The 22,996-nt window shown below is 53.9% G+C and overlaps 1 protein-coding gene across 1 annotated transcript in view; it reads left to right on the top strand.

The window, feature by feature from the left end:
- LOC133349862 (indian hedgehog protein-like) overlaps window positions 1–22,996 on the top strand; it is a 116,363-nt gene that overhangs the window by 91,224 nt on the left and 2,143 nt on the right. The window contains exon 2 of the mRNA XM_061563667.1: window positions 18,221–18,482. Within this exon, the coding sequence (XP_061419651.1) occupies window positions 18,221–18,482 (262 nt within the window). The remainder of the gene's footprint in view (window positions 1–18,220; window positions 18,483–22,996) is intronic.

Here is a 22,996-nt window from a genome sequence, read left to right as displayed (position 1 = left end):
GTAGTGTAGTGCAGGGTAGTGCAGGGTAGTGCAGTGCAGGGTAGTGCAGGGTAGTGCAGTGCAGGGTAGTGTAGTGCAGGGTAATGTAGTGCGGGGTAGTGTAGTGCGGGGTAGTGCAGTGCAGGGTAGTGCAGTGTAGTGCAGGGTAGTGCACTGCAGGATAGTGTAGTGCAGGGTAGTGCAGGGTAGTGCAGTGCAGGGTTGGGCAGTGCAGGGTAGTGCAGTGCTGGGTAGTGCAGGGTATTGCAGTGCAGGGTAGTGCCGGGTAGTGCAGGGTAGTGCAGTGCAGGGTAGTGCAGTGCTGGGTAGTGTTGTGCCGGGTAGTGCAGTGCTGGGCAGTGCAGTGCAGGGTAGTGCAGGGTAGTGTAGTGCAGTGCTGGGTAGTGCAGTGTAGTGCAGGGTAGTGTAGTGCAGGGTAGTGTAGTGAAGTGCAGGGTAGTGCAGGGTAGTGCAGTGCAGGGTAGTGTAGTGCAGTGCAGGGTAGTGTAGTGCAGGGTAGTGCAGTGCAGGGTAATGTAGTGCAGGGTAGTGCAGTGCAGGGTAGTGTAGTGCAGTGTAGTGCAGGGTAGTGTAGTGCAGTGCAGTGTAGTGCAGGGTAGTGTAGTGCAGGGTAGTGTAGTGCAGTGCAGGGTAGTGTAGTGCAGGGTAGTGCAGTGCAGGGTAGTGCAGTGCAGGGTAGTGTAGTGCAGTGTAGTGCAGGGTAGTGTAGTGCAGTGCAGGGTAGTGCAGGGTAGTGCAGTGCAGGGTAGTGTAGTGCAGGGTAGTGCAGTGCATGGTAGTGTAGTGTAGTGCAGGGTAGTGCAGTGCAGGGTAGTGTAGTGCAGTGCAGGGTAGTGTAGTGCAGGGTAGTGTAGTGTAGTGCAGGGTAGTGCAGTGCAGGGTAGTGTAGTGCAGTGCAGGGTAGTGTAGTGCAGGGTAGTGTAGTGAAGTGCAGGGTAGTGCAGGGTAGTGCAGTGCAGGGTAGTGTAGTGCAGGGTAGTGTAGTGCAGGGTAGTGTAGTGCAGTGCAGGGTAGTGTAGTGCAGTGCAGGGTAGTGTAGTGCAGTGCAGGGTAGTGCAGGGTAGTGTAGGGTAGTGCAGTGCAGGGTAGTGTAGTGCAGGGTAGTGTAGTGCAGGGTAGTGTAGTGCAGTGCAGGGTAGTGCAGGGTAGTGTAGTGCAGGGTAGTGTAGTGCAGGGTAGTGTAGTGCAGTGCAGTGCAGGGTAGTGCAGGGTAGTGCAGTGCAGGGTAGTGCAGTGCAGGGTAGTGCAGGGTAGTGTAGTGCAGGGTAGTGCAGTGCAGGGTAGTGTAGTGCAGGGTAGTGTAGTGCAGGGTAGTGTAGTGCAGTGCAGGGTAGTGCAGGGTAGTGTAGTGCAGGGTAGTGTAGTGCAGGGTAGTGTAGTACAGTGCAGGGTAGTGCAGGGTAGTGTAGTGCAGGGTAGTGCAGGGTAGTGTAGTGCAGTGCAGGGTAGTGTAGTGCAGTGCAGGGTAGTGCAGGGTAGTGTAGTGCAGTGCAGGGTAGTGCAGGGTAGTGTAGTGCAGTGCAGGGTAGTGCAGGGTAGTGTAGTGTAGTGCAGGGTAGTGTAGTGAAGTGCAGGGTAGTGCAGGGTAGTGTAGTGCAGTGCAGGGTAGTGCAGGGTAGTGTAGTGCAGTGCAGGGTAGTGTAGTTTAGTGCAGGGTAGTGTAGTGAAGTGCAGGGTAGTGCAGGGTAGTGTAGTGTAGTGCAGGGTAGTGCAGGGTAGTGCAGGGTAGTGCAGTGCTGGGTAGTGCAGTGCAGGGTAGTGCTGTGCTGGGTAGTGCAGTGCAGGGTAGTGTAGTGCAGTGCAGGGTAGTGTAGTGCAGGGTAGTGTAGTGCAGGGTAGTGTAGTGCAGTGCAGGGTAGTGCAGGGTAGTGCTGTGCTGGGTAGTGCTGTGCAGGGTAGTGTAGTGCAGTGCAGGGTAGTGAAGTGCGCCACGCGAGTCCAGGAGTACGTGCGGGGGCATGGTTCGAGGGGACGAGGCGGGGACTGGTTCGGGGGGGGTTGGGGTAGAGGGGGGGGGCTCTTTAGTGAGATCGACCCCCCCCCCCTACAACCCCACCGCCCCCACCCCTCCCGCGTCTCGCGCAGACGCTCGCTTCGATCGGCGCTCCCGCGAGAGCAGCAGCAGCGGCAGAGCGCGGCTCTGCCGCTGCTGCTGCGTTCTTCTGAGGTTACACCACTCAGACAAAGGTGCCCTGTGTAGCCTGCGCAGGCTGCTGGGGCAAGCGGTGTTCGCGCGTAGCACGGTACCTATGAAGGCTGGCACGTGTGTATGTACACACACACACACAACGAGGGGTTGGGTGGCGAGCACCACGCCCAGCCACCTTTATCTCCGCAGTGACGATGTTTACACACCGCACCGCGTACTCATTTTGAGGCTGACTCGACCTAGGGGAGGCCCAGGACCGGTTCAGATAATCGTCACCGGTGTTACCTGAGAGTGCAGCATCGCTGCACTTCCGCTACCCAAACCATACGCACACTTGCACACAAACACACATCCACTCACAATCATCTCTCACACACACACACACACCTACTCACAATCATCTCTCACAAACATCCATTCACACTCATCTCACACACACATCTACTCACAATCTCACACACACATCTACTCACAATCTCACACACACATCTACTCACAATCATCTCACACACACACACACATCTACTCACAATCATCTCACACACACACACATCTACTCACAATCATCTCACACACACATCTACTCACAATCATCTCACACACACCTACTCACAATCATATCACACACGCCCATCTACTCACACTCATCACACACACACTTTACACACACTCATTGCACAAACTCATCACACACACACAGCACTCACACTCATCACACACACACCTACTCACAATCATATCACACACACATCTACTCACAAGCATCACACACACACACACATCTACTCACACTCATCGCACACACACATCCACTTACACACACACACATCTACTCACAATCATCTCACACACACACACATCCACTCACACCCATCTCACACACACACACATCTACTCACACTCATCAAACACACATCTACTTACATACACACACATCTACTCACACTCATCACATACACACATCTACTCACACACACACATCTACTCACAATCATCTCACATCCACTTACACACACACATCTACTCACTCATCTCACACACACACACATCTACTCACAATCATCTCACACACACACATCTACTCACTCATCTCACACACACACACATCTACTCACAAGCATCTAACACACACACATCTACTCACACTCATCACACACACACATCGACTTACATACACACACATCTACTCACAAGCATCTAACACACACACATCTACTCACACTCATCACACACACACATCTACTCACACTGCTGCTCCTGCTCCTGCTGCTGCTGCTCCTGCTGCTCCTCCTGCTGCTGCTTCTCCTGCTGCTCATCCTGTTGCTGCTGCTCCTGCTGCTGCTGCTCCTGCTGTTGCTGCTGCTCCTGCTGCTGTTCCTGCTGCTGCTCTTGCTGCTGCTGCTCCTGCTGCTGCTCCTGCTGCTCCTGCTGCTGCTGCTCCTGCTGCTGCTCCTGCTGCTCCTCCTGCTGCTGCCGCTCCTGCTGCTGCTACTCCTGCTGCTCCTCCTGCTGCTGCTACTGCTGCTCCTCTTGCTGCTTCTCCTGCTGCTCCTCCTGCTGCTCCTCCTGCTGCTGTTCCTGCTGCTGCTCCTGCTGCTGCTCCTCCTCCTGCTGCTCCTGCTTCTGCTCCTGCTGCTGCTCCTCCTTCTGCTGCGCCTGCTGCTGCTCCTACTGCTGCTGCTCCTGCTGCTACTGCTCCTGCTCCTGCTGCTCCTGCTGCTGCTCCTCCTGCTGCTCCTGCTGCTACTCTTGCTGCTGCTCCTACTGCTGCTGCTCCTGCTGCTCTTGTTGCTGCTGCTCCTGCTGCTACTGCTCCTGTTACTCCTGCTGCTGCTCTTGCTGCTGCTGCTCCTGCTGCTCCTCCTCTTGCTGCTGCTGCTCCTCCTGTTGCTCCTCCTGTTGCTGCTGATGTCCACGCGGTGGTCAGAGCTCAGAGCTCCGCTTTCGTGAGCTCGACCAACGGAGCCCACGAGAAGCAGCAGCAGCAGCAGAGAGGGTGCTTAACACGTATGGCGCTGTACGAGTACCTGGGGCCCTGCATGAGGGAGACAAAGGCGGCCGGGACATGGTGTTGGCCAACCACCGCTTGTGTGCCGGCCTTCGTAGGTGTGTGATGTGTGTGTGATCAGTGCAAGATTATCGTAGTAGCAAAAGTAGCTACACAAGTAGCTACGGGCCCCGCACTTTCAAAGGCCCCGCGCTAAATGCTTTAAAGCTATTAATTCCGGTTCAGTGATTCTGCACTTGCTCTATTACTAGAGTACTATACTGCCTTCAACTTTTATGAACGACTGGGTGTTTAAGGTTAGCGATTTGTCGTATTATTTGGCTGTATAGCAAATGAAAAAAATAATTGACTACATTAGTTAAAATTACTCTACGCAAGTTAAAAATGTGTGTTTCATTATTCACGTGTTTTTTAAAATATAAATTTAGGGCCCCTTCATAAGATATACTAGTGGGAATTACCCGGCGTTGCCCGGGGGAAAATATATTTCAAAAACTTCACTTAAAAACACAACATATACATACACAAATACTAAGCTATTGTGAAAGCCCGACGTGCCGTTTGTCTGTCCATTTGTTCGTTAACAAAATTATAAGAGGTTTGCAGAAGTCCAAAAAGTTATAGAAAGTGTGAGGTAAATAGTTGATCAAAAAGGTATCAAAAAATGTCTCGAAAATATGTTTTCCCCCGCGAAGGCATATATACCTAAACACCCTACATACAACACAGTGAGTAGTCGCTCCTGACTACAGTAGTATCTGACTCTACAATAGTATCTGCTGACTCTATATTAGTATCTGCAGACCCTATAGCAGTATCTACCGACTACATAGTAGTATCTACTGACTCTATAGTAGTATCTGCTTACTCTATAACAGTATCTGCTTACTCTATAACAGTATCTGCGTACCTCGGCGTTGCCGTGTGCTTATAAAAGGAATACATTGTTAATTTAACTACTTTACATTTGTCGGATGGGAAAAATAAATCGCGATTTTGTCGGTCGGTGGCTTATCAAGTCGTACATGTGTAGTTTGTTGACACGTGAAGCCAGCAGTTTGTGAGATAAATGAGTCACAAGGTGTGTCCGCATAGACACACATGGACACACGGACACACAGACAGACAGACAAATATGACTTTCATAGGTAAGATGCTACAGGCCCGCACTCGCTTAATCCGGCACTGTGTGTGTGGTGGTGTGTGTGATGTGTGTGATGTGTGGTGTGTGTGTGGTGTGTGTGTGGTGTGTGTGTGGTGTGTGTGTGATGTGTGGTGTGTGTGATATGTGGTGTGTGTGATGTGTGTGATGTGATGTGTGTGATATGTGTGGTGTGTGTGATGTGTGTGTGATGTGTGTGTGGTGTTTGTGTGTGGGGTGTGTGATGTGTGTGATGTGATGTGTGTGATATGTGGTGGTGTGGTGTGTGTGATGTGTGGTGTGTGTGATGTGTGTGATATGTGGTGTGTGTGATGTGTGTGTGTGGTGTGTGTGATGTGTGTGGTGTGTGTGGTGTGTGATGTGTGTGATGTGTGTGTGATGTGTGTGATGTGTGTGGTGTGTGTGTGTGGGGTGTGTGATGTGTGTTATGTCTGTGGTGTGTGTGATGTGTGTGGTGTGTGTGATGTGTGTGATATGTGGTGTGTGTGGTGTGTGTGATATGTGGTGTGATGTGTGGTGTGTGTGATGTGTGTGTGTGATGTGTGTGATGTGTGGTGTGTGTTATGTGTGTGATATGTGGTGTGTGTGATGTGTGTGGTGTGTGTGATGTGTGTGATATGTGGTGTGATGTGTGGTGTGTGTGATGTGTGTGTGTGATGTGTGTGATATGTGGTGGTGTGGTGTGTGTGATGTGTGGTGTGTGTGATGTGTGGTATGTGTGTGCTGTGTGTGATGTGTGGTGTGCGTGATGTGTGTGGTGTGTTTGTGTGGTGTGTGTGATGTGTGTGACGTGTGTGTGATGTGTGTGATGTGTGTGGGGTGTGTGGTGTGTGGTGTGTGTGATGTGTGTGTGGTGTGTGTGATGTGTGTGATATGTGGTATGTGTGATGTGTGTGATGTGTGTGATGTGTGTGATGTGTGTGTGTAGTGTGTGTGATGTGTGATGTGATATGTGTGATATGTGGTGTGTGTGGTGTGTATGATGTGTGTGGTGTGTGTGATGTGTGTGGTGTGTGTGTGGTGTGTGTGGAGTGTGTGTGTCGTGGGTGTGTTGATTGCGAGCTGATGAATAATTGTAATTGGCCGGGTAGAGTCTGGTTGTTCGGTGAATTGTAGGTTTAGCGGTTGTTGTAAGTAGGCATCCCTAAATTATGTTAAAGTGTTGTGTTGCGTCGTTTAACACTGGCACTTTGAGGGCACCTTGGTGGCGAGATGTTAACTACCTCGCCTGGTATACAGGATGGTCGTGGGTTCGATTCAGACCCTGACTCCTGCTGCTGTATATTTGGAGTTTGTGTGTCTCTCTTTTTCTCCCCGTGGTTGCGTGGAATTTTTCTCAGGGTCCTCCGGTTTTCTCCTCCATGTGTAGAATAAACCTCACGCGCTTTGCGAATTTGGCTGCTATAAATGTCCACGTGATGATGAGCCACTTCGTTGAGGCTATGATTTGTGATTGGCCAGGTCGCTTCTGAAAAAACAGCTGCATTGCTCAGTGGTGGGCCTTACCTGGTCAAATCAAGAAAACATAGTTGCATAGTTTAGTTTTAGTTTAGTGCCAATTTCGTTTCTCGTGGAGCGTCCATCCGGGCCCTTCGTCACAAGCACCACGGACAGCGACCACGCTGGCAGCGAGAGCGCGGTTGATGATGATGATGGTGGTTGCGTTGGTGGCGATGGCGATGATAATGACGATGGTGGTAGTTCTGATGCTGATGACGGTAATGATGGCAATGACGGTGGTGGTAATGATGCTGATGGTGGGGATGATGATGCTGACGGTGGTGATTGTGACGATGGCAAAGATGATCCGGATGGCGATGATGGCGATGCTGATGTTGGTGATGGTGGTGGTGTAGCGGTTAGCGCACTGCGCTACGAACCTGGCGACCCGATTTCGATTCCCGCTCACGGCCAACACCAGTGGCGATTATCTAAACTGGTCTTGGACATCCCCTAGGTCGACTCAACCTCAAATGAGTACCTGGTGCGGTGTGTAAACATCGCCACTGGGGAGACAAAGTCGGCCGGGCGTGGTGCTGGCCACCCACCCCCTCGTGTGCCGTGCCGGCCTTAATAGGTGCTTGCTAACAGCACTTACCCCAACAATCTGTTCAGGCTATACGGGGGATCTTTGTCTTTGCTTTTTTTGGTTGTGGTGATGATGGCGATGATGATCCTGATGGCAATGATGGCGATACTGATGGTGGTGATGATGCTGATGGTGGTAATGATGCCGATGGTAGTGAGAGAGGCCCTGGAGGAGGGGAGAGCGAGAGAGATGCAGATCGACAGAGGAAGGGAGAGAGAGGGGAGAGCGAGCGGGTGAAGAAGGGAGAGAGAGGGGGGGGTGAGTGTTCGCGCCCCAGCGTTGCGTGGGATGAGAGTTGTGCGGGCGAGAGGGAGGCGATGGAGAGAGAGGTACAGCAGTGAGAGGGGAGTTAAATATACACGCGCGCGCGCACACATAGAGGCAGCTCTGGGTGGTGGAGGCGCCAGAGTCGGAGAGAGGGGTCGGGGAGAGGTGGGAGAGGGGGGACGGGGGGAGAGGGAGGGGGGACGGGGGGAGAGGGAGGGGGGACGGGGGGAGATGGGGGAGATGGGGGGGAGGGGAGACACTGCCACTGTGTCACTATCTCAGTATCGCCGAGTCCCAAGACTCGCTTTCAAGAGGGCCCTGTTACATGGCATGGTTGACCTCTCCAATTCAGCAATAATGCTGGGTGGTGCCGTGGTTCGTGGACTTGGCTACCACAGAGTTCTCGGTCACGGCTAACATCAGTGACATCTCACGGGTGGGAGAGGAATCTGCACCGACCAGCGCGGTGAGGTATGGTCAACCAACCCCGATAATATAATCATCGACACGCCGACAGGATGTGGGGGCTGGAGACGTTCATCCAGCGGTAGATTGGGAATGATCGGTCAATAATGATTGTGATGAACAAGGCGATTTGCTTTCTCCAGGAGAGGCACAGTTAGCCTCAGGTTTGCGTGTTCAAGTGGGGGTCCTGTAAACTGGGATGCAATAAAACAATTTATTTGTTTACCCACAAACGATAGCACGACAAATTGGCGTGCCGTCATCGCGTGGATATTTGTAGCGACCCAATCCTCTCTCTGCAATGTCTCAGCATCCGCGTGGGAGGGGGCTGGAAAACCCGGCCGAGACCACAGTTCGATCCCCGCTTACGGCCAACACCCGTGACCAGTATCTGAATCTGGTCCTGGCCCCCCCTCCCCCCCTAAGTAGACTCGGCACCAAGTGAGTACCTGCTGCGATGTGGGAAAACATCGCCGCTAGGGAGACAAAGGCGGCACGGGCGTGGTACTGGCCACCCACCCCTTCATATTCCTTGGGGACCGTCCATAAATGACGTCACGCGATTTTGGACGATTTTTTACCCACCCCCCCTTCATTGTACGGCGTCACAAAAAGTCAGACCCCCCTCAAATATGACGTCACAAAGCTCTGCCCCCCCCCCTAGGTGAGTGACGTCATTTATGGACGGCCCCTTGCGGCCTTCACATGTGCTGCTCGCTAACAGCACGTGCAAACCCCAACAGCCTGAACCAGAATGTGTATTTATACTGGGGAAATCCGATGAGCTATGAAGCTCTTTTTCACAAATGTCCCGTAAAGTCTGGGAAGGTGGGGGTGTGTGGGGAGGGGGTGGTGATGTTCGTCTTCTTTTGTGAGTGTGCAGAGTTTGTGTGTTCTCTCCCCCTGGGTTCCCCGGTATTCTCCGCGTGTTTCTCCCCGGTATTCTCCAGACGTTCCCGTGATCGAAAAAACAACATCAATCAGCAACAAACATATCCTGCGAATAGCGCCCCCCCCGCCCCCCCCGCCACTTCGGATGACGCAGCGAGAATCTCCCCCCCTTACTGCGGAACCCCCTCCCGCATCCCCAGGGTTGGTGGGTCACACGCGAGGGCCGCCGCCGCCGCCTCCCGAGGGTGTGATGATGATGATGATGCTGATGGTGGTGGCGGAAGCAGAGCAAGCTGGGTCGTTCCCATGTGTGCGGTGCGTGGATTGAGTTAACAACTCGTGGGTCCCACCCCCCCCTCAGGTGCTCGGGGTCTCCCCCCCACCTCTCCCCCCCCTCTTCCCCCCGCACCTCCCCCTTTGGAGTTGGCCACCTCCGATTAGCACGGTTGGCTACGTACGGTGCGAAGCTATGTTCAACATACGCACGGTACATGCAGTTGAACAATCACACCTGTCAACCCTTTACCTGCCTTATTCCAGACCCAATTCAGACCTTATAGATCACCGCGTGCCCCTTATTATAAATATCAACGTTCATCCTGCAAAGTCCTCCCATCACGAGGTAGAAATGTGCCCGTGTTGAAACAGCTGTAAGCCGTATGGTCGTGAGAACTTAATTCCCATGTACAAGAACACGGAGTGGACCGTGTGGATTGACAGGCAGAGAGACAATATGGCGATGTTGACCCCCACCCCTCTGGTCTTCGCATGATAGGTTCGCAGCAATAACGTCACCTTCCCTCCCTTCTATTTAAAACCAAAACGGGATGACTTCTTCACAATTCTGGCAAATCTCCTGATGAAGCTGCTGCTGGTTGTTGTTGTGATCACCGGCGAAATGTCACTGCACTGTTACTCTAATTATACATGGTGTGGCTTTACTCTCCAACAAACCACATCCGCTGTGCTGCAGTTCTAACTAATTGTCACGTTTTGTTTAAGTCACAGGCCTTACTGACTGGCTGTGTCGGGTGGTGGCGGGTTTAACGACACATTTATATTCACGCGATCTAACCCCCCCCCACCCCCACCCCTCTATTACGAACATACAATGGAGTGGGTCAAACATTCCCAATATAGAACTACAAAGCTCGGGCAAATGTTGGGAACGCCGTTTGCTCGCTGCGGTTTTTTTGTTTTTTTTCCCCCAGAGCGATGTGGAGCAAACGGTGTGCATCCTCGACCTGCTCTGTGCAAGCCTCGGGTAGCATTACACACCAGGGACACGCGGGAGAGAGAGAGAGCGGGAGAGAGAGAAATTACACACCAGGGACACGCGGGAGAGAAAGAGAGGGAGAGAGATGTATTGAAACAGAGAGAGCGAGAGAGATGGAGCTGCGAAGGGAGAGATTTGTGAGAGCAGCCCCATGGGTATAGTGAGAGGGGTGTTTTAGCCGAGCCAGAGAGAGAGGGAGGAGAGTACGAGAGAGATACATCTACAGAGAGATGTCAATGAGAGAGCGTGAGAGTAAGGAGGTGAGTGATGGAGAGAGGGAACGGAGTGAAGGAATAGCGGAGGGACGGGCAGACAGAGTGCGGGAGAGGGGAGGGGGTGGAGAGTGCAGAGAGTGACGGAGAGCGAGGAGGAGAGGAGAGAGCGATGGGGAGAGCGTGGGAGAGAGCGCGCGGGAGTCGCCTGTCAGGTCTCATCAGGGCACAGCGCGGCCGCTATCGACTCGTGGGCATATGGAGCACTCCCACCACCCCCCCCCCCTAGCACACCCATCCTCAGCCGTGGGGGCGGGGGCTCCCCCTCCGCCTCCTCCTCCTCTAGCCGTGGCAGGAGGCGTGGTTGATGCGGTGGGGGGGGGGGGTCCACTCTGCCCAGGGTGACATTCAGAATCGTCCAGCCGTGAGCCCCGTGGCCCGGACCCGGGGGTTGAAATGGGCCACCCCAAGGACTGTCACGGGCGGCCGCCGGTCCCGCAGCGAGAAGCGCCTCGATGCCACTTGGTCGAGTTTGTGTGGGCTCCCCCTTGTCCTGCAGCGAGCGTGCGCGTGATGGGCTGCGTTGGCCGGGTCACGGAGCCCGCATGCCCAGCCACCGCATGCGCAGCCACCGCATTCCCAAGCAGCTTCTGTTCGGTCGGATGGAGGGGGGGGCTAAACCGGCGCATCACGGGCCGGAGAAGAGATGGAGCTGATGCGGTACGGGAGGACGTGGAGCTGAGTGGACTTGCCGACGACCGGTACCAGCGGTGTCAAGATCGGCCTCTGTGGAGGAGGCTCGTGACGGACGCTACTGGGCAGTTGGAGGCAGTCGCCCTCCAACAACAGCGGAGGTCAGAGGAGCGACGCTCGCAATGAGCGGAGCACCAGGCGGATAAAAGACAGCAAGTTCACACAGTAGGGGGCTCAGATTGCGCATCTGTCATTCATCTCAGTGAACTTATAGCACCTGGGTCTCTCCCGTAGCCTGCCAGCGAGCCTTCGGCACTTCACGTGGCCTCGAAGTGCACCTAGCCTGGCACACGCGCTGCGGAGACGTCAACACCACGTAGTGGCGAATGGCGGTTGTTGTGTGAGTTTTTGTCGAATTCGGGACGCTGGCTTCGTAGCGCGTTAACTATTGCACCACCGCGCCCCTCTCACTCACTCACTCACACACTCACACTCTCTCTCTGCAGAACAGGGGAATCGCGTACACACTCCACACAGAGAGGCGCCCGAGTAGGGAATCGAGCCAGTGTCTTGGTGCAGGTAGGCACGGGTGTCACCACTGCGCTGCTGCCGCCCTGCCGATCGAACTGCACATGCTGGCGGTGATGCTGATGATGCCGTTGATGATGCCGCTGATAATGCTGATCCTGCTGCTGATGCTGCTGATGATGCCGTTGATGATGCCGCTGATAATGATGCTGCTGCTGCCGATGAAGCCGCTGATGCTGATGATGATAATGCTGCTGCCGATGAAGCCGCTGATGATGATGATGCTGAGACTGTAAGAGGGACCCCCCAAGGTCAGGCGTCGTCTGCCCAGCAGCGAATCTCGCAGAACGTGAGTGGCACCCGCCGTGTCGGCCTCGTGACCTCGTGACCTCGTGACCTTGACCTATCCACAGTCCTACACGGCAGTGGCGACATCGGTAAACGCGTTGTGCTTGTGTTGAACCAACGGTGCAAGCGAGCCTGTCACTGCTGATGAGACGCTGAATGTAGAAACTGGTCTAGAGTTGTGCTTGTGTTGAACCGTTCGTCGAAGCGAGCCTAACACTGCTGATGAGATACTAAATGTAGACACCAGTTCAGAGTTGTATTTGGGTTGAACCAACGGTGCAAGCGAGCCTGTGACTGCTGATGAGATACCGAATGTAGAAACCGGTCTAGATTCGTGCTTGTGTTGAACCAATCGTCTAACCGAACCTGACACTGCTGATGAGAAACTGAAAGTAGAAACCCAGTTCAGAGTTGTATTTGTGTTGAACAAATGGTCGCAGCGAGCCTGACATTGCTGATGAGACAATGAATGTGGAAACCGGTCCAGAGTTGTGCTTGTGTTGAACCCATGGTGCTGGGTCACTGCGCCACTTCCAGAAGGAAGTCCGTGCGTGTGCTTGACGGGATATGTGACGACCACGGTACTTGTACTGCTCGTGTGGAGAGGAGGAGGAGGAGGAGGAAGGGGGAGGAGGATGATGCTGTGAGTGAGTGCTCGGTGCACGCCAGGATCGGGTAAACCACGCGAGAGTTTGGAGCAGCGCATGGAGGGAGGGCGAGGCGAGGGGGAGGAGGAGGCTGGGGTTGGTGGATCACGCGTGAAGGGTGGACGGATCGGACGAAACAACTTGGAGGGTCAAATGAGCTGTGTGTGAGGAGGGTGTGAGGAGGGTGGCGTGTGTGGGGGCACAGGTGGTGGGTGGTGGTGGTGGTGGTGCATCTGGCAGTCATCTCAGGCGGTCAACCCACGGCACCTGCTGGCTCTGTCCCGTGACCTCCTGTCAGCGAGCCATTCACACTTCACGTGACCTCAAAGTGGACCTGGCCTGGCACAGGCGTCGTGGTGACGTCACCGCCACGTAGTGGCAAATGGCGACTGTTGTTGTTGTGTTCTCGCTAGCAGCACTTGTCCAAAAAGCCTTCGTAGGCTACATGGGGGATCTTTGTTGTCGTGTGTGTGTGTGATTTTTCTGATCTAGGATTCGTTCGTTCGTTCGAGTCTCGGGGTCTCGTCATCGATGTCTGTGCCGTAAACCCTCCTCCACCCAACACAGTCAATGAACAAAGGTGTCACGTCACGAACGAGCGTGCCTATCGATCGCTGCACGTGCACAACGGCGGTGTCAAGATTTACGGCGAACACTTTTATTCGCGCGATCTCGCCACCAACATTTAATAATCATTATACGTAAAAAAAAATACATCTAATTTATCCCGGAGGGCCACACTGAGTCTCATGATTCATATCCCAGGAGGGTGCTGCCTGCCGCTGCATTTTGTGTTCATATGTAAGATGCGTTCAGCCAATTAATGATGAGTTGTGTTTATTATTATAATTATTCACGTGGGAGGAGGAAACCGGAGCATCTGGAGAATCCCACGGCTTGCGCGAGGGGGCAACGCTCGATCCCCACCACCCCCAACTACAACTCAACTATGATGCAACTGTGACTCGTAGGTCACGAGAGACCCCGCACCTGTTAAACAACAACCACACCCAGACGGGGGTCGAACCGGAGCGTGCTCCCGGAGATTGCGAGTGAACTTGACCGTGAAGCAGCGGAGGAGGGAGGGGAGGGTGGGGAGGGGGGTTACTCATTCCTGGGACTCATTCCCAGGCGACTCCGCCCGGCAGTAGGCCACGTGACGCGGCGAGCTGATCATTAATCGATTCATTTTTAACCGGTTTTTATTCATTGGACAGCAGTGGCGGTGGCACGCGCGCCTCACAGCGAGAAGCACCTGAGTTCAGTTACCGACCCAGGCGACGTTCTGCGTGCAGTGTGTATGGCTTTGTCTTTGTTAGTGTTGGGAGCGGTCCTGGGCCACCCCTAGGTCGATTGAGCCTCAAATGAGTACTTCGTTTGGTGTTTGAACATCACACATGGAGAGACAACGGCGGTTGGGCGTGGTCTTGGCCACCCACCCCCCTTGTGGTGTTCGCCAAGAGCACTTTGGGCGCCACGATGGGCGAGATGTCAACTCCCTCGACGGGTTTGGAGGAGGTCGTGGGCTCGATCCCGACCCTGACGCCTGCTGCTGCTGTATATTTGGAGTTTGCGTGTTCTCCCCGTGGTCGCGTGGATTTTTATCCGTGTTTTTCCTCTCCACATTTAGAATGATGGTATACATTTCACATGATGAGACAGTAATAGAAATAGTTTTACTGAGCCCAATAGTCTGCTAAAGGCTATATGGGGGATCTTTGTTCGTGTGACAGTGTGTGTGTGTGGTCCTGGGCCTCCCATAGACCGACTCGTATGAGTACCTGGTGCGGTGTGTAAAATATCGCGACTTGGGAGACGAGGCGATCGGGCGTGGTCCTGGCCACCCACCCCTATCAGGCAAACCCCACCGAGGTAGTAACTTACTGTTCCAAAGCGACCTGCCCACCACCAAGTATAACTCAACGAAGTGGCCACCATCATTTTGGACATTTAAACAGCGGCGAAGTTATTAATGGGGGACACGGCCCCCTCGCCCCACCCCCCTACCCCCCGCGTGAATGTGTAACCCCCCCCCCCCCCCCGTGGGGGCTCGTCTTGATATCGAGACCCCTGGCCCGAGGCCGAGTGAATCATTCATCGCGAGGGGCGCCCCCCGACGGGGGTCGACACCCAACGCTGCCGCCACCTTCCTGCAACACGACGGGCCCCCGCGTAGCTCACACGCCTGGGGGCCACGTGGCGTCAGCGGCCGCCTTTGTCTCCCCAATGCAGATGTTTACACACCGCGCCGGGTGCTCATTTAAAACTATTAAAATTTAACTATTTTAGTTTTACCAGGTAATGATTGTGATCCTCTGAACAGTGCGACTGTCTTCTCCGGGAGAGTCACAATGAGCCTCAGGGTGCGTGCTCCACACGGTACAGCAGATGGGATGCAATACAACTATGTTCTTATTTTAACAGCTAAGGCCCAACGAGCTGTGTAGCTCTTTTTCAGAAGCAACGTGGCCACAAATGATAGCTCAACGAAGTGGGATTATCGTGTGGAAACGTATAGCAGCCAAATTTGCTGAAACGCGTGACGTTGATTCTAAAGGTGGAGGGAAAACCGGAGGACGCGGAGAAAATCCTTCGCGGCTACGGGAAGAGAGAGCGAGAGTGACATACAAACTCCAAATATACAGCAGCAGGCGTCAGGTTCGGGATCAAACACACGATCTGCTGCATACCAGGCGAGGTGGTTAACATCTCCTAGCCACCGCGGTGGTGGAGTCGACGTAGGGGATATTCCCCACTGTGTTTCGTGTTTTTTGTCCTTCCCCCGCACCTCCGATTAGCACGGTTGGCTACGTACGGTGCGAAAGAAGTTCAACATACACGTAGATCTGTTCAAAGAAAACAACAAAAAACGACGACGTTTCGATTGCAACACAAGCGGTCGACCGCTTGTGTTGCGATCATTGTAGTTTTTTGTCATTTTATTTGAACCGATCTAGGTTCTTTTACCGAAAGACCCAAATAATGTTCATCCCTGCAGTCACGAAAGCTTTAAGTCAAGATACATGCGTACGCCGGCCCTCCTGATCCGAACCGATCAGCGCTGCCGCTGAGCCAAGAGGCTCACCGCCCTCCTATCGTGGCTGTGTTGTTGCGAGGCTGTTGTCAAAGCGGCTGCTGTAGCTGTGATTGTAGTCCCGGCCAGAGCGCCTGCCACCGCCTCGAGGTGGCACGCGCCAGCGATGTTGTGCACGAGATGGGGGGCGGCATAGAGCTCCCCCTCCTCCCCCGTTGGAGATGTTTCTAGATCCGCCGGGAGAGAGTTGACGGGAGGGGAGGAGGGGAGGGTGGGAGTTGGGGGTTTTGTTCCCCCTCTACCTCGTTTACCTCGGCACCGTGGAAAACAGTCGCGGCGTGAATAGCGTAACAGGGTCCGTGACGTTTCCTGACCAAGCTCCCCCCCCCAGTACCGTCCCCCCACTTAGCAGAGGCAGGAGACTTACCCCCCCCCCCCCTACGCTGGACCCCTACAAACAACAGATAATACTGGTAGGAACCTCCTGGTTACACCAGCCCACAGGGTATTATTGTGTCCGTCCGTCCGTCGTGCATCCAAAAATGGGAGGGGTGGGGCTGGGTGATGGGAGGGTGGGGAGGGGCTGGGTGGGGAGGGTGGGGAGGGGCTGGGTAGGGAGGGGAGGGTGGGGAGGGGCTGGGTGGGGAGGGTGGGGCTGGATGGGGGGTGGGAGGGGTGGGGCTGGGTGGGGAGGGGCTGGTCACCCCGTTATGCCCTTATAAAACTCAACGTTTAACCTACTCACGCCGGCTTGTGCCCGCCCTCACAGTCGGCCATATTTGCGGAATACACCACGCCGCCATTGACCCTGGCCATTGACCGAGCAACCCAACGTCCCTACCAGCTCCCTCCGCAGGAATGTGTTTGCTATGGCTGGCGGCCGCGTGGGATGTCAGAATGGTGGTGGTCGTGGTTGGAGGCTGTCGCCCTCCAACAACAACGGAGGGCCGAGGAGCGATGCTCACAACAACGAGCGAAGTGCCGGGCGGATAAAACAAAGCAAGTTGGCACAGTAGGGGGCACAGGTGGTGCATCGGGCAGTCATCTGACCCATGGCACCTGGGTATATCCCGTGACCTCTTGCCAGCGAGCGTTCGACACTTCACGTGGCCTTAACGTGCACATAGCCTGGCACCAGCACCGTGGTTACGTCACCGCCAATTATTGGCGAATGGCGGTTGTTGTGTGGGTTTGTCGAACTCGGATTGTGTAAACATTGCCAGCACAAGGGAGACAAAGGCGTTCGGACGTGTTTCTGGTCACCCAGACCCCGTATGCCGTGCTGGCCTTCATAGGTGCTGGCTAAGAGCACTTGGGGCGCCACGGTAGACACGACGTCCACTACCTCTGGTATGCAGTAGGGCGTGGATTCGATCCACGTGCTCCAACAATTAGCTCAGGCTAAACGGGGAGACTTGTGTCTATGTGTACGTGCGTATTACACCTGGTGATAGGGCAGTAGGGAAGAGAGTTGGAGACGTTTCCGTGCCTGGGATTATGACCGGCTCAGGTTTGGCAGCAGAAGTCTCAAGCCGAATCAATCAAGTGGTATTATCTTTTTTACAGCTGCGCAACGTTGTGTAGAAGACAACTGGCCTGTCGCTCCATACAAAAGCTACGGGTCTTCTCGGCCACGGTTCATGCACTCCGTTCTTTATGATTGTGAAACGTGGAGCCCTCTAAAATAACATCTGCGCCGGTTTGAAACATTCAGGCTGGCCTGCCTAGGTACCATCCTGCGTTCAACCAGGCTGGATTGTGTGAGGCGCTCACAGATCCTTCAGAGATCTGGACAAAGTCCCATCGGTGAGCTCCTCCGGCAAGTGAGCCTGCGCTGGCTGGGTCAAGTAGTCCACATGCCCAGTCGCCGCATGCCCAAGCAGCTTCTGGCCGGCCAGATAGATGGAGTTAAATGGGCACAGCACGGGCTAGCGAAGACATGGACTGATATGGTACAGGAGAATGTGGAGCTGATTGGACTTTGAGGATGTTCGTGAAGGACGCTGTTGGGGAGTTGGAGGCAGTCGCCCTCCAACAACAACGGAGGACAGAGGAGCGACACTCACAACAACGAGCGGAGCGCCGGGCGGATAAAACACGGAGAGTTGGCACAGTGGCGAGCACAGCTGGTGCATCTCCCAGCCGTCTCAGTCAGTCAACCCATGGCGCAAGCACCGTGGTGACGTCACCTCCACTTAGTGGTGAACGACGGTTGTTGCTGTTGTTGCTGTTTTGCACCTGGTACAATGTGTAAATATCGGCAGCACGAGGGAGACAAAGACGGGCGAGCGCGGTGTTTGCTACACCACTACCCTGGTTGTGCCGCCGTGCCCGGCCTTCGTAGCTTCCACTCGCTGACTGCACTTTTCCCTCGGTAAGCCCGGGAGCAGCTACACGAGGGGACGACGGGATGACGGACTTCTCTGCCTTTTGTCGCTTTTGCCCCGCAAGCGCTGCAAGGACTGTCTCAACTCGCTCGCCATCTCGGTGATGAACCAGTGGCCCGGCGTGAAGCTGCGCGTGACCGAGGGCTGGGACGAGGACGGCCACCACGCGGACGAGTCGCTGCACTACGAGGGGCGCGCCGTGGACATCACCACATCGGATCGCGACCGTGCCAAGTACGGCATGCTGGCGCGACTCGCGGCCGAGGCGGGATTCGACTGGGTCCACTACGAGTCCAAGGGCCACGTGCACTGCTCCGTCAAGGCCGGTAGGGCTCGCTCGCGCACGCGTGTGTGTGTGTGACGTGGAGAGGGGTAGTGTAGCGGTTCGATTCCCGCTCACGGCCAACACCAGTGACGATTATCTGAACCGGTCCTGGGCCTCCCCTAGGTTGACTCAGACTCAAATGGGTACCTGGTGCGGTGTGTAAACATCGCCAATAGGGAGACAAAGGCGGCCGGGCGTGGTGTTGGTCACCCACTCTCTCGTGTGTCGTGCCGGCCTTTATAGGTGCTTGCTTACATCACTTGTCCCCACAGTCTGTTAAGGCTATAAGGGAGATCTTTGTCATTGTCTTTGTTTGTGACCTGGGCTGTGACGTCACACAGTGGTATTCGTATGTAGGGACTTCTCTACTTATGAACGAGTGAGGACCCAGAGGTGAGTCGATTTGTTCGTAAGTCCAACTTTACTCCTGTTAATTCCAAACACGTTGTACGGCATGTACACTCAACACGGGGAATTGCTTTAAAAGTTGTATAATCCCCTGTAGATGTAGATGCCACTGGTGCCTTCATGTTCTACAGATGTAGATGCCACCACCGCCATCTACAGTATTTCGCGGCGGTTGAACTTACGACTACCTCTAACATTTCACAAGTCGAATGTTCGTAAGTAGAGGAGTCTATTGATATCGTATATGGCCCAGCTTCTCGTTTAATGCGGTAGATTGGTTCCTGAAAAAGTGCCGCGTCAAGCGAATATCAAATTCACCATAATGTAACGATAACGTTCGGCGAAATCCGATGTACTACTACTCTGCACACATGGTGAGATGGCGAGACAAATTATGTTTGTGTTTAGTTTGTTGTCCTTCCCCCACCGCACTTCTGATTGGCATGGTTGGCTACATACAGTACGAACGTTACTGTATCATGCGACGTATTTGTATCAAACTGCTCAGCCGCGCAGCTCAAGAAAGTCGTTCGTCAGAAACCGCATTATAACGAGACGCGTTCTGCGTTATAATGGGGCGCGTTCAGTGTTGTGCGAAAAATGTTCCCGAATGGCAGAACCACCGCGTTATAGCGAAAACGCGTTGTAATGTAAACATCACGCGTTAACCGTGGACTTGCCGTATGTGTACACTGCACACTATATACTGTATACTATATACTGTATACTTGTAATAGGCGACGTTTCTGGGGCAATGGCCCTCGTTCAGAGCCCCATATAGAGGCCAGAGTGGACACGGGTTGATTGGTAAGTAGTGCTTTTTTTACGGACTTTGAACGTAACTGTTGGTCCCTCACTCCGGGAAGTCCAGACGTCCAAACAGCCAGCAAAGCTTTTCGTATCGTAATACAGTTTGAAATATGTTTGTTGCTTTATTCATCTTTACATTAACCTTCATGTCACATTGACGCATCGTTTCCATTGTATAGATTATGCGGGTTACATGGCTTGGGGTAGAGGGTGAATGGCGGGGGGGGGGGGGTTCGAGTGACATCACTACACAGATGTGGGCGGTGACGTCACAGCCGTGCAATAGTCAATCAGGAATGAGTACCCGGTGCGTGTGTAAAACATCGCCACTTGGGAGATAAAATGCGGTCGGACGTGGTGCTGGCCACCCACCCTCTCGTGTGAACAGCAGTGCTAGGGGCATTGCTAGGGGCACTGATATTCAGAATCAGTATTAATACTTGAGGAGAAATCCGATGGGCTATGAATATATTTTTTTAACAGATGTCCAGTAAGGCGCACGGGGTAAGAACGTTACTACTGTAGCGCTGTAAATGGGCTGCGTGCACTTACCTGCAGTAGCAGACACGGCCCATCAGGGGCAGTAACTTGCACCGGCATGTGGGTCGCTCCATTCCCCAGACCCAAAGCAGGAGGGGGCTGCGGGGTGTCCTAGAATCCCCCGAGACCCCCCTGGAACTCTCTGGAAGGGAGGCGTGGCCAGGGTCTGACACACCGATGCTGTGTATAAAAGCCGGACCTCTAGAAGGGTCCGGGGCCAGTCCAGGACCAAAGCCGAAGACCAGCCAGCTTAGAACCCTGAGACCCCTAGCCCCGCTGCCCGTGTAAGGGCCGGGATTGTGGGCCAGTGGTGAGACCCTGGGAACCCCCGGCCCCGACCTCCTTGTAAGGGCCGGGTCCGAGTGGGCCAGTGGTCGGGACACGCACCTTGGCTGGGTAGGGTCAGTGCAGCCTCCCCTAGGGCACCCGTAGCAGGAGGACTGAGAGCCCGTAGCCCCGTGACAGGGCACACAAGCCCGGAGGCCGTACCTCCCCAGGAAGTAGTCAGAAGGGCCGTTGTCCTTGTGAAAAGTTACGTGCCGTACGTGTAGCGTTATTGAATAAATGCGTTGCCTCCAAAGATTCGTCACCGCCTTCCGTAAAACCCACTACATTTTGTGTCGGAAGTGGCCATGGAGACACGGAGGAAAACCCGTACCTGAAGCCCGGACGGCGACAGCAGCGATCGTGCAGCTCAAGAGTGCAGAAGTGTGGTCACCACATCTACTCCTCTGGATAAGGAATGAAACAGTTGGACTTCTACACAAATCTGGCTGTCGCCTGATCAAGATAGTTGTAATTACTAGCGAAACGTCGTACTCAGATTGTAAATGTTGTGGCTTGGCTCTCCAACACACCGGTGTGCTGTACTAGTGACGAATTGGCACGTTCTGTTCACGTGACAACCCTTATTAGTTGGCTGCGTCGGGTGGTAGCGGGTTTTAACGACACGTTTATATATTTACGTGATCTAACCCAACCTCCCCCCCAAAAAACCTCTTATAGATGATATTGGTCGCGAAAGCTTCCGTGTTACACAAAGGTAAACACATCACCCAAACACGTACAACACTAAACCATCCCCATCCTACCAAGCAGAAGCCCACTGAGGTCTTTACTTGTTTTCCAGAAGCGACCTGCCCATGACAAATAATGGCAGCTCAACCAAGTGGTACCATCACTTGAGTTTTTTAGCAGCAGAACCATCCAAATCATCTCACCGCACGCTTCTAAATGTGGAGCAAGGACGCGAACTCGAACACAGTTGCTCAAGAGCACAGGACCTGAATGTCCAAACACATGAGGCGGCCAGAAACAAACAGCACTGTCGAAGTCGTGGCTAATAATTGTGAACTAACGCAAGGGGTTTACAGAACTTGGGCAATTATTGTCCGCAGGCGTGAACGACGCTGGACTGGCATGACGCCACGGTGGCTATGAGATGTTAACTTCCTCGCCTGGTTTGCAGGAGGTCGTGTGTTCGATGCCGACCCTGACGCCTGCTGCTGAATATTCGGAGTTTGCGTGTCTCTCTCTCTCTCTCTCGTGGTCGCGTGGAATTTACTCGGGTCATCCGGTTGCTTCCGTCCACATTTAGAAACAACATCACGCGTTTAGAGTATTTGGCTGTACATTTCCATTCGATGATGAACCAAATGTTTACGCTATCATTCGTGGCCTGATCGCTTCTGAAAAAAAGTGATTTCGCTCAGTGGGACTTTACTGGTAAAATAAAATTTAAATCGGCATCGCAGTGGTGGCACTCGTGCCCCAGGGGCGCTAAGCTCGTCGGTCCGGTTCCCGACTTGGGCGCTGTGTGTGTGTGTGGGTTTGATTCGGCAAGCGTATTCACACAATGCTGTACCGTCATCTGCTGGCTAGGCCCGGTATGGCAGCGTCCACGAAATCCACACATTGGGAGTTTCCAACAGCGTCTGTGCGGGATCCATCAACCCTCGCTGTTGCCTTCACGGTGCTGGACTACAGGCAGCCACGTGCAGCAGCGTAGCCACCGCCACTATAATTAACATTTCCCGTGTTTTGCACAGCACGTGCGGTTCCGGCGTTCTAAATGTTTGCTGTATGTATGCGTGTGGTTGTGTTTGTGTTTTATTCCCGCTCACGGCCAACACGAGGGACGATTATTTGAACCGGTCCTGGGCCTCATCTAGGTCGACTCAGCCTCAAACGAGTACCTGGTGTGGTGCTGGCCACCCTTTTGTGCCGTGCCAGCCTAGATAGGTGCTCGCTCACAGCACTTGCCCCAACAGTCTGTGAAGGCTATACCAGAGATCTATTTCTTTGTGGCACGGAAGCGTAGAGGTGACCGCATTCTGCTACGACCTGAGTTCGATTCCCGCTCACGACCAACATCGATGACGAATTTCTCGACCGCTCCTGGAGCTGCCCCGTAGGTCGGCTCCGCATTAAATGAGTACCTTGTGCGGTGCGTGGATAGTAAACCATCGGCATTGTGGGCAGGTGGCAAAGCCGGGAGCGGACTAGACCGATCGTGTTGTTTTGCATTGCTTGCTGTTGTAACGCTCTTACCCTGTGCCCCGACTGGACATCCGCCAAAAAGAGCTTCATAGCTCATCGGATTCTTCCAGTGCAAATAAATATTCAGATTTCTGCTTCAAAGTCGGCCGGGGCGTGTGTGATGGTGGTGGTGCTGGTCACTCACCCACCCTTTGGCGCGCCGTTCCCAACCTTCATACAGCGGTAGTTGCCCCTCTAACAGTGCCTGCTCAGGCTATG

The sequence above is a fragment of the Lethenteron reissneri genome, chromosome 31, assembly GCF_015708825.2.
Source record: "Lethenteron reissneri isolate LAM-NWPU_2019-01 chromosome 31, ASM1570882v1, whole genome shotgun sequence".
Classification (NCBI taxonomy): domain Eukaryota; kingdom Metazoa; phylum Chordata; class Hyperoartia; order Petromyzontiformes; family Petromyzontidae; genus Lethenteron; species Lethenteron reissneri.
Note: the sequence above shows the minus strand (reverse complement) of the source record. Positions and strands in the feature narration are given on the sequence as shown.